The following is a 10,900-nucleotide window of genomic DNA, read 5'->3' as shown; positions in this document are numbered from 1 at the left end:
CCAGATTTAACATTTTAAGTATTTTGTCATATTTACTTTTCCCTGAAATGTTTTAAAGTAATGTACAAACTTAAGGATATTTCAACTCTAAATACTTAAATATGCATTTCTAAAATATCAGGATATTTTTCCATAGAGCCATAATATATGTCATCACACATAAAATTAATAGAAATTCTTTCATGTCATCTGATACACACTACAAACCCACATTTTCTCATTTGTTCCCCCAATTGCTTTTAAAGCAATTAAAAAAACAACAAGATCAAATCAAAAGCATGACTTGGATTTGGTTATTAGGGCTTAAAAAAATAAACTTTATTTTCAAGCAGTTTTACATTGACATGTCATTATCACCAAAATCCATAGTTTACATTAGTATTCACTCTTGGTATTGGACATTCTAAGGGTTTGGACAAAAGTCTAATGACACATATCCACCAGTGATATAATACTGAGTGGTTTCACTGCCCTAAAAATCTCTGTGCTCCAGGTTATTAGGACTTTCAATTCTCCCTAAATTCTCAAATTACAGTAGGATACACTTCCTCCACCCTTTCCTTCCACTTCCCTCCTTTTTTTCTTACCATTGACTTGAAGATACTAGGTCAGTTATCAGAACATTGACACTTTCTGGATATGTTAAATTGTTTCCGTTAATTGTCATTTACCTTCTTTCTCTGACTCTTGTAATTATTGATCTAAAGACTTGATTAGGTTCAAACATTTTGGGACAAATACTTTATAGGTGATTCAATATATTTCATATTGCATTATATAAGGAAGCCCATATGTCTAGTAGTGCTAAGATGATCATGTAAAGATCACAGCCTGAAAGTAATATTTTAGAAAATATTAGAAAGTAATATTTTCCCTCTTGCAAGAGCATGCAACTAGTAGGGTGATACTTTGGAATAATGACCATATATCTAGTTTTCCTTTGACTTGTGTGTTTTAGCTTCTTTGCCTGAGTCAATTATTTCACTAGGGGTTGCAGAGTGGTTATTTTTCTAATTCTTTTTACATTTATTATTGGCTGCTACTCATTTATAAAAATAAGCCAGGGCTATTCAATTATTTTCAAATGTTATCCTAAAATATAGTTCCAATAGGAAAAGGAAAGTAAATGCTTAATACTTTCATTTAAGGCATTTGTGGTGATTCAGGTCTGTTTGCCCCCAGATCTGTTTCCCTTCCCTTCCCTACCCGGACAGCCTTGGGGAGGAGAAGTTGACCCTAATAAGTTTCTGCCTCTGTCTTCATCTCTCGGTATTGGGAGATTGAGAGCGAGAAAGGTCAGGCCCAGAGTATTCCATTCCTACCTATCCACTCCCTTGGGTTTCCTTGAAACTAGCCTAGTCAAGATTTAGTGTTGAAATCAGGATAGTGGCAATGGGAATGAGCAGAGAGACTGGTTAAGAGTTATTAAGAAAGCTGACTGGGCTTAGTGATTTGTGGGATGAAAGAGAAGGACACTAGAATGCCAGCCTTGGTCTTGACTGGGTGTGATACGACCTATTCACTGAGGTAGGGGTTACAGGAGGAGAGGCACATTTTTCATTTCTATTACTGGTGAAGAATCAGGTTCAAATGCTCTTTAGAACAGATACAAAGTCAAAATGTATTTCTATATACACTGAGTGGCCAGATTATTATGATCTCTGAACGCAAATATAATGTAATATAATGTAATGTAATGTATATGTATATATATTAGAGCAGGGGTCCTCAAACTTTTTAAAGTGGGGGCCAGATCACGGTCCCTCAGAGAGCTGGAGGGCCGGACTATATGAACTACTAATTCCTACTGTAACACCTCGGCTGCACTCACTGCCCAAAAAACCTGGCGGGCCGGATCAGACTCCTCTGCGGGCCGTAGTTTGAAGACCCCTGTATTAGAGGCCTGGTGCATGGATGTATATGGGTGGGGTCCAGCCAGCCTGGCCAGGGGGAGAGGACATGGGCAGTTGGCCGGCCTGCCTGCTGGTTGAAATCCTGGTCGACGGGACAATTTGGATATTAACCTTTTATTATATTATATGAATAATCCTTTCAAACTGTTTAGAAGAATACCTAGTACTCAATAATAATCAGAGATCATAATAATCTGGCAACTCAGTGTATATAAAAGCCTAAGTGACCATCCAACCATCCAACCAGTTGTTATAACACGCACTGACCACCATGGGGCAGACTCTCAATGCAGGAGCTGCCAAGCAACAGCAACTTTGTAGAGTGCCCTCTTGCACTCTGGGACCCCTTGGGGGATGTTGGACTTCTGGTTTCAGGTCAATCCCCGCAGGCTAGGCTGAGGGACCCCACCTGCCAAAGGGACCCTGCTCACACCACAGATGCCTTTTGAGCCCCAGCACCGCCCCAGGTGCAGCTGGCAGGGGAGGGACCGCGGGAGGTTGGCTCCAGTGGGTGTCTGTCCCACCTCGCCCAGGCTTGCCCTACTGGCCACTTTCTAATTTATTAATTTCCACTACCCATATTAATTTCCTTTCAATGTGCGCAAATCCATGCACTGGGCCTCTAATATTTTTATAATCATCTAAGCAGATATAGATTTAGTGTGTTGAATATAAGGTTTATGTAATATGCAACAATGTATTTTGGATAATAGCTGAAGTAGAGAAAAGAGAGTGAAAAATAGTGTCCTTACTGGAAATTAATGACCCATTTTATTTCATTATATTCCTCAAAGCACTTGTATTAACACTCTGTGTGCAATAGGTACTCAACAGTAATTTGTTAAATTGACACACAAAAAATGAAATCACTCCTATGTTACTGTGCATAGAAGTGTTTCTTACTAATGTTTTCTAAAGCACTATTTTTTTTTTTTTTGTCTCTTTAATACCTGGAATTATTCTTTGATTAGCAGGGTTGTAAAACTCAGCTTGGTAATTTGGCTAGTGATTTTATTACTTTTTACAGTCTATCATCAAAGAGCAACTTTTTAGAGTTTAATTAAATACTTCTACTTAGGCCCCATTATGATGACCTAAATCAGAATTTAACTACTCCCTTTACATTTTTGTAGAATGGCTTTAAGTGTCATTGTATGTCCGAATCTCATCAGAGACAACTATTGCTGGCTTCAGAAAATCCTCAGCAGTTTATGGATTATTTTTCAGAGTAAGTAACTCAGAGACATTCTTATCTCATAAGACTCATTCAGTTGGACATTTTATAGATGATTAATATTTTTATGTACGGAAGGCTCTGTTTATCCTTGCATATTAACATGATAGTTATATTTGTGCTCAGTTTCTGTCTTCCTTGTACAATTTATCATAGCATGAAATTATTTAAAAAATATTCCTCACAGTTCAGTGTTTCTTTTTATTCACTTCAAACAAAACTATCCTTTCTTTTAAAAGTGTGGCTAAGAGCACAGCTCTAGAGTAAGATTGCCTGACTTTAAATTCTTTAAATCTACTCATGAGCTATGTGAGTAGTGAATTACTTAAGTTTTTTTTTGGCTTTAATCTCATTTCTAAAATGAGACTAAAGATAGTCCCCTCGTCCAGGTATTGTTTCTTCTTCTTAGGGTTTATATGAGTCTGAGTAATACTTTCAAATTGTTTAGAAGAGTACCTAGTACTCAATAATATTAGCTATTAATTATTAATATTTAGTCTTGCTTCTCTCCATCTCTTTTGATTTTAGGACTGTCTTGAATGCCACCAGGGTACTTACAGTGCACTTTGGGAAATGCCATTCTGGCAGGAGCCATCTACACTCAGTGCTTTCCTTGCCCCCTCCCTCCCATTCACTCCATCCACCACAGTGCCTTTTGCCTCTGTAAGACTCCTGAAGAGTCACTCATGCTTTTTTCCATCTTCCTTTTCCTTGATCTTTCTTTAATGGAATAAATCTTAACTCTCAATTTAAACATCTCTCTGATTTATATTCTTCCCTGGTTTTCCTCCTACCACTCCCTCTGCTCACTCTCTTCATTAACTCCTCTTCCTCTCCCAGCTCCTCAAATGTAGAAAGTCCTCCAGGTGCCCGCTTGGCTTCCTTTCACCCCATTCTACAGTCTTCATGAGTTAAATTACTCTTCTGTTACCTTTATGATTGGATAAACATAAATTCCTAAGTCTGAATGTTCATTCATAACATCTATCTTGAGTTATAGATTTTTTTTTTTTTCTGGGCAATTCTAATCTATATTTCTGAGGGCCATTTCAGAGCCAACATCTCTAAAGCTGGACATAGGATTCTGCGCCCCCCCCCTCACCTACTGGTTATTCTTTGCTGGCAAAAAACTGCCTATGCAGACTGCCAAGCTGCAAACCTAGCATCCTCTGGAAATACTTTCCTGTGGATTCTCCCTTACAATGTCCTTTAAATGTATCTTTTCTATTCTCACAGTCACAGTAATCATCCTCATTGTCTCCACCTAAAAGATTTCAGTGACTTCCTCACTGGTTTCCTGGCCTGCAGCTTCTGATCCTCTTGTATTAGTACCTGTTCTCTGCCTGTGGTTCACAAGCCAGTGCCCGATCAGAATCACCTTGAGGGCTTGTGAAGACAGAATGGCAGACTCCATACCCCTTTCTGATTCAGTAGATCTGGGATGGGGCTGTAGACATTGCATTTCTATAAAGTGTCCAGGTGACATTAATGCTGTTGGTCTAGGGACCAGACTATGAGAACTATTGTATATGCTCCAACAGCATTATCTTTCTAAATCACAGATTGTCACAAGTTAGCTAAGTAAATTATTTTATGCTTTTCCATTGTCTGCATAAACCCAACCTCTTTAGCATGACCATCAAGGTACTTCAAAAATTAGCCCTAATATTATAGTCCAGCTACTAGGTACATCTTCTTCTTATTGTTCTGTCTTCAATGTTAGCCAAATTCAATCGTCATTTCTCAAACATGTGATTCTTTCATCTTTCATGTCTCTGTGCCAGTTGGGAATGGCCTTCTCTTCTTCACCTGTAAAAGTCCTATTTATACTTCACCACCCATAATACAAATCACCACTAGGCACCTCTGGATATCTCCCTGAATTCTTCCTATGACATTTTGTTACGTCTCTTTTTCAACTTGACTTTTGTTATGATTGGGTCTGCTAAATTATAACTGAGGTAAAGATTCATGTTTTATTCACCTATGTTTATCTAGCACTTAACACAGTGAGCTCAGTTCAAAGGGACACATTGAGTGCCAATTTCTTATGAAATAAGGGCAGTTTTGTTATCAATAGAAAAGGGTTGTTATGCCACAGTCAATAGTGCTAAGAGATTTCATGAAGGACCCTCCCCAAAAACGTGTAGTCACTTTTGCTACAACTCCAAACTGACTTTTAACTTGAATTCTTGAAAACTATAATCTTTGGGGATTCTTTCCTTGTTCAGTTTTAAAAGATTCATAACAAATATTCAACAAATGTTTCATATATCTTTTGAGAATTCAAACTGGCTTAAATTTCAGGAAGATAATGCTATGTATTTATAGAAATTACTTTAATGCTTTCCTTTCTTTCTTAATTAGGGAATTCCGAAATGACTTTCTAGAACTTCTCAGGAGACGATTTGGTAAGCATTTTATGTATTATGCACAGAAAACTTTCTGGTTTATAACCTGCTCAGGATCATAGTTTCACATTTTGTTTTTAGGCACTAAGAGAGTTCACAACAACATTGTTTATAATGAATATATCAGCCACCGAGAACACATCCACATGAATGCCACTCAGTGGGAAACTCTGACTGACTTTACCAAATGGCTGGGCAGAGAAGGTAAGAATGAGACATCCTATCTAATAAAAGAGTAATATGCATATTGGCCATAACTCCAACACACAAGATGGCTGCCCCCATGTGATCAGAGATGGCTGCCCCCATGTGGACACAAGATAGCTGTCACAAGATGGCCAGCAGGGGAGGGCAGTTGAGAGGGACCAGGCCTGCAAGGAAGGGCAATCTGGGGCAGTCAAGCCTGTAGAGGAGGGCAGTTAGGGATGACCAGATCAGCAGAAGAGGGAAGTTGGGGGCAATTGGGCCTGCGGGGAAGGGCAGTTTGGGGGGACCCAGACCTGCAGGGAAAAACAGTTGGAGGGGGGCAGGCTTGCAGGGAAGGGCAGTTAGGGGTGACCAAGCCTACAGGGAAGGCAGTTAGGTTGACCAGGCCTTCAGGGAGGGCAGTTAGGAGTGACCAGGCCTGCAGGAGAGTGCACTTAGGGACAGTCAGGCTGGCAGGGGAGCAGATAGGCATCAATCGGGCTGGCAGGGCAGTGGTTAGGGGGTGATCAGGCTGGTAGGTAGAAGAGGTTAGGGCAATTAGTAAGTTAGGCAGGCAAGCAGTTGGGAGCCAGCAGTCCTGAATTGTGAGAGTGATGTCTGACAGTCGAACATCCCTTGAGGGGTCCCAGATTGGAGAGGGTACAGGCTGGGCTGAGGGACACACCTCTTTCCCCGTGCCCAAATTTTGTGCACCGGGCCTCTAGTATTTAAATAATAGCAGTTATGTGACTCCATTTCAGGGAGAGAGAGAGTGTCATAGTTTCTATATAAATTTATTGGAAAGAGGATGAGTAAGGTAAAAAAAAAAAATGTGGATCCTGGCTGGAGTGGCTCAGTTGGAATATCATCCCATATACCAAAAGGTAATGGGTTCAATTCCCGGTCAGGTCAGGGCACATGTCCAGAGTGCTGGTTCAGTCCCCAGACAGGGTGCATATGATGTTTCTCTCTCACATTGATGTTTCTCTTTCTCCTCTCTTTCTCTCTCTCAAATCAATAAAAACATACAAAAAATTTTAAAACAAAACAAAACAAAAAGACTGTGGAGTCCTAGCTGATGTAGCTCAGTTGGTTAGAGCATCATCTCATACAGCTGAGGGTTGAGGGTTCAATTCCAGGTCGATGGTTCAATCCTGGGTCGAGGGTTCAATTCAGGTCAGAGCAAGTACTGGAGGCAACTAATGTTTCTCACATTGATGTTTCTCTCTCACTTTTTCCTCTCTTCGTTCTCTAGAATCAATGAAAAACATATCCTTGGGCAAGGATTAAAAAACAAAATGGGGAGAGGAGCATAATATTCCAGGGTTGATTTTGTGTATTACAGTTAAATATAAATGTCTGAAATCACTCTTTTGACAGTGCCAAGATTTATCACTGAAGCAACTTCTCATTTAGATTAAGGATCATTATCAATCCTCTTCCATTTTTGCCCCCGGTATTCATTTCACTTTAGGAATCTTCTTATCCCTCTTAAGTAGATTTTTTAAATGTATTGCTTTATTCATTTTTAATCTCATAGGATGAAAAGTTGGGGAGAAGAAAAGAAGGGAAATTTTGTGTCAATGTATTTATTACCTATTCAATGTTTTAATTACTCAGTGTGCTTTTTTATTCCATTTTTAGGGGAATAATTTCACTTAGTTACATTAACAAAATATCATGTACTCATTGAATGTTAGACACACACAGTTGATTAATTACCAAGCAATATAATACTTCTTTCATGTTTAAATATGTTTCCTCAACCTAGGTGGCTAAAAATCAAAATAGTAATTTATGTTCAAAGACAGAGACTATTCCACTTGAAATACATAAATCTCATTAATTATAAGTATGGAAAATTCATGTACTGCAAGAATTTCTATATTTGAATGAATGTGTAAATTATGCAAAGATAGAACGTTTATATTTACCTTCAGCTTTAATTATGTGCAAATTTATTATGTCTGTGTGTTTTTTTAAGGCTTATGCAAAGTGGATGAGACACCTAAAGGCTGGTACATTCAGTACATAGACAGGGACCCGGAAACTATCCGCCGGCAACTGGAACTAGAGAAAAAGAAGAAGCAGGACCTTGATGATGAAGAAAAAACTGCTAAATTTATTGAAGAACAAGTGAGAAGAGGTCTGGAAGGGAAAGAACAGGTGGGTACAGTATTATTGAGAGAGGCAATAGAAAGAAGCAAAATTGCTTGTTAAGTATTTTGTTAAGTATTGAATTGAGTTTTGTAGGTATTGTGTCTTAAGTAGGAGGAGAAAGATCGTGGCTGAGTTTAAAAGCCCAGATTTTGGAGTTGAGACAAACCTGCGTCAATTCCTGACTTACTGACTTCACAAACTTATGTAATTGTATAATCTTCTAAACCTCAGTGTTCATAGCTCTCAAAAGAGGCAGTAGTTAATCAGAAAGAAATAAGCAGATAATTTCTCCTGATTGTAATTAATGCAGGGCTGGAGATAAACTGTGTGGGAGAGAGGAGCCAGAGCTTGCTCCAGCCTGGAGAGGACATAAAATATTTGAGGGTAAATACAATTCCTGGGTTGAGAAGTCTTAAAGAATGGGCAACACCAGAGTAAATGGGGAGGGTGGGCAGGCATGGTGATGGTTCAGGGGTTAGAATAAGTAGATCAAGGCATTTATTTCTAAATTATTTATTCGATACCTCCTACGTTCCAGGCACTCTTATAGACATGGGGTATACAACAGAGAACAAAAGATAAAAAATCCTATAAAATAATTCTTAATTGGAGAATATAACACATATAATTTCTTAATTAGGGTCTTAATCATGTTAGAGTTGTATCTTAGAGCTACATTGCAACATAGGTAGCAAGTACTAATATAGGAGTATTGAATATTGTTAGTAAATGCTTTGTGAACCAACCTTCAAATTGTTTTTCTCCCCAAGGAAGCCCCTGTTTTTACAGAATTAAGCAGAGAAAATGATGAAGAGAAAGGTAATTTTACTTGTTTTTCTTTTATTAATGTGGATGCTTTTGCATTGGTTCTGCTAAAAGTTGGCATGTTTGGAAGCAAGATGCAATCTGTCAGGATTGCATTGTTCTCATTGATAAAAAGGCATTACTGATGAATTTGATGGGATGCCCTCAGCTACAAGTAAAAACAAAACTGGCAAATAACAAATTAGCCTAAACAATAAGGAACTATTTTGTCATATCAAGAGTTCCACAGGTAGGGTAGTGCAGGATGCTGAACTATCAGCAGCTGGACAAGAGGTGGCTGCTGGCACTTCTGGCCATCATGTGCAGACCCAGCATTGTCCCTAGGACGACAGACAGAGCATCTCTCCAGGAGTTCCTTATGAGCAGATACTCCTCCCGCCAGTGTACTTCTTTTTGGATGTTATTGATCATATGTCCACCTAAAGAACCCTCACAGGGAAGGGAATGGGATTGTTTTGATTTATTTATACCAAAACACCCTTACTAATCACCTCCCAAGGGTCCCACCTTGTAATCCTGATGCCTCCGGCATTCCCTTTTCAGCTAATTCAAGTATGAATTTTGGGAGATACAAACATTCAGACCATTGCACCCTTTGAGCCATGTTTGAGAGGTATGGACACCTAAACAAAATTGAATTCCTGTTAGTGAAGGGAGGGGGGCAGCAGAGTAGAAAGGCAGTGCAGGCTGTCTGCTACAGTGCTTGATCACGAAGGTCTTTCCCAGCCCTGTGAGCATCCATCCAGCATATTCTACAGGAATTTGTGACCTCTGGATGGAAGCATTGCAGCTCTTATTTATTCAAAATGCCCATGGAAAACAACAAAAACAAAATGCCCGTGAATTTCTGTGTGGATATATTGTGGTATCTGATAATTTTTATTATCATTTTCCTAAAATATGCAATACCAATTTTTTTCTCCTAGTGGCATTTAATTTGAATAAAGGAGCATGTAGTTCAACAGCAACATCTTCCAAGTCAAGGTAAGCTGCATGAACAGGTATCTTAGAAATTGAGAATTTCTGTGAAATATTAATGACTACATTTTCAAAGCTGCAGTATTAAAAAAAATAAAAGGAAGAAAGAAAAACTGCAGTATTGTAAATTATTTTTTTCTGGTTGTACTTTTTGTTTTTTGCTTGACGGTTGGTTTGCTTGACAGTGTGATTAGCAGCTGTTTTTTTCCATACACTTGCCTGTTATAAGATGACTGTCTTTTGAGGAAAGGGTTTTTTTATTAAAGGCTTCGCATGGATAAACTATTACTTCTCCATGCATCCTCCCTCACTTAATGGTTCCTCTGCTACTGCAGTATTGTTTATTTTTCTATCATAGTCCATTTAGCAAATTTAAATGTTAGCTAGGGTATACATTTTTTGCTTTACCTGCTGTGTTACAGTTTTCTGAGAATAGAGACTACATTATTGAGTCATCTCCTTGGTATAACACCTAGTACAGTATAAATGCCCTAGTGGTCACTCAGTAAGAATTGCCTTCTCTTCTAGATGGTTTAATATACGCAGGAGTCCACAAACTTTTCTGTGAAGGGCCACATAGTGAATACTTTAGTCATTGTTGGGCATCCTATCTATGCAAATTAACCATTACTCCACCACACCCATAAGCCACACCCACCAGCCAATCAGGAGTGAGTATGCCAATTAACCCAATCAAGATGGCTGTGGCCATGGAGCGAGCAGGAGGCTTGGGTTTCTCCAGAAATGGAGGAAGCCAAGCTTTCTGCACATCCTGGCAGGTCCAGGCCTTCACTAAAGGCTACAAAGGTTTTAATTATAGAAGATAATTAAATCTCTGCGGAGCTGGAGAGAGCAGGAGGCTTGAGTTGCTCCCAGGGATGGAGGAAGCCAAGTTTCTGCAGCCTTAGCCAGCCTTGGCCTCTGCTTAAGGCTAAAAAGTTTCAATTATAATAAATAAATAAATCTCAGATACCAGGGCTGCCGCTTGGGTCACTATAAAAGAGGCATGTGAAAATTTGCAAAGGCATGGAGCATAGGGCATGGCTCGGTTAATAGCTAATTGTTTATAATGGCCAGTGAACATAAAAATCAGAGATAGTACTCTGGGGTCAGTGATGACAATTTCATATCGGCATTAAAAAAAAAAAAAAATTAAAATCGTCCTAACTGGTTTGGTTCAGTGGATAAGAGTG

The 10,900-nt window shown here is 39.0% G+C and overlaps 1 protein-coding gene across 4 annotated transcripts in view; it reads left to right on the top strand.

Moving 5' to 3' along the window:
• Window positions 1–10,900, top strand: part of KIN (Kin17 DNA and RNA binding protein) — a gene marked incomplete at its 5' end in the record, with an annotated part of 38,185 nt that overhangs the window by 1,351 nt on the left and 25,934 nt on the right. For 2 of the 4 annotated variants that reach the window (XR_014793643.1, XM_084869302.1), the window contains 6 exons: window positions 3,047–3,141; window positions 5,515–5,558; window positions 5,640–5,762; window positions 7,729–7,910; window positions 8,675–8,723; window positions 9,656–9,713. Coding sequence is in view for 2 of the 4 variants with exons in the window: in XM_084869302.1 (XP_084725428.1) it covers window positions 3,047–3,141; window positions 5,515–5,558; window positions 5,640–5,762; window positions 7,729–7,910; window positions 8,675–8,723; window positions 9,656–9,713 (551 nt within the window). The remainder of the gene's footprint in view (window positions 1–3,046; window positions 3,142–5,514; window positions 5,559–5,639; window positions 5,763–7,728; window positions 7,911–8,674; window positions 8,724–9,655; window positions 9,714–10,900) is intronic. The other 2 variants (XR_014793642.1, XM_084869301.1) reach the window with 1 other exon arrangement.

Source organism: Pipistrellus hanaki (genome assembly GCF_964339955.1).
Source record: "Pipistrellus hanaki genome assembly, chromosome: 1".
NCBI classification, from domain to species: domain Eukaryota; kingdom Metazoa; phylum Chordata; class Mammalia; order Chiroptera; family Vespertilionidae; genus Pipistrellus; species Pipistrellus hanaki.
Note: the sequence above shows the minus strand (reverse complement) of the source record. Positions and strands in the feature narration are given on the sequence as shown.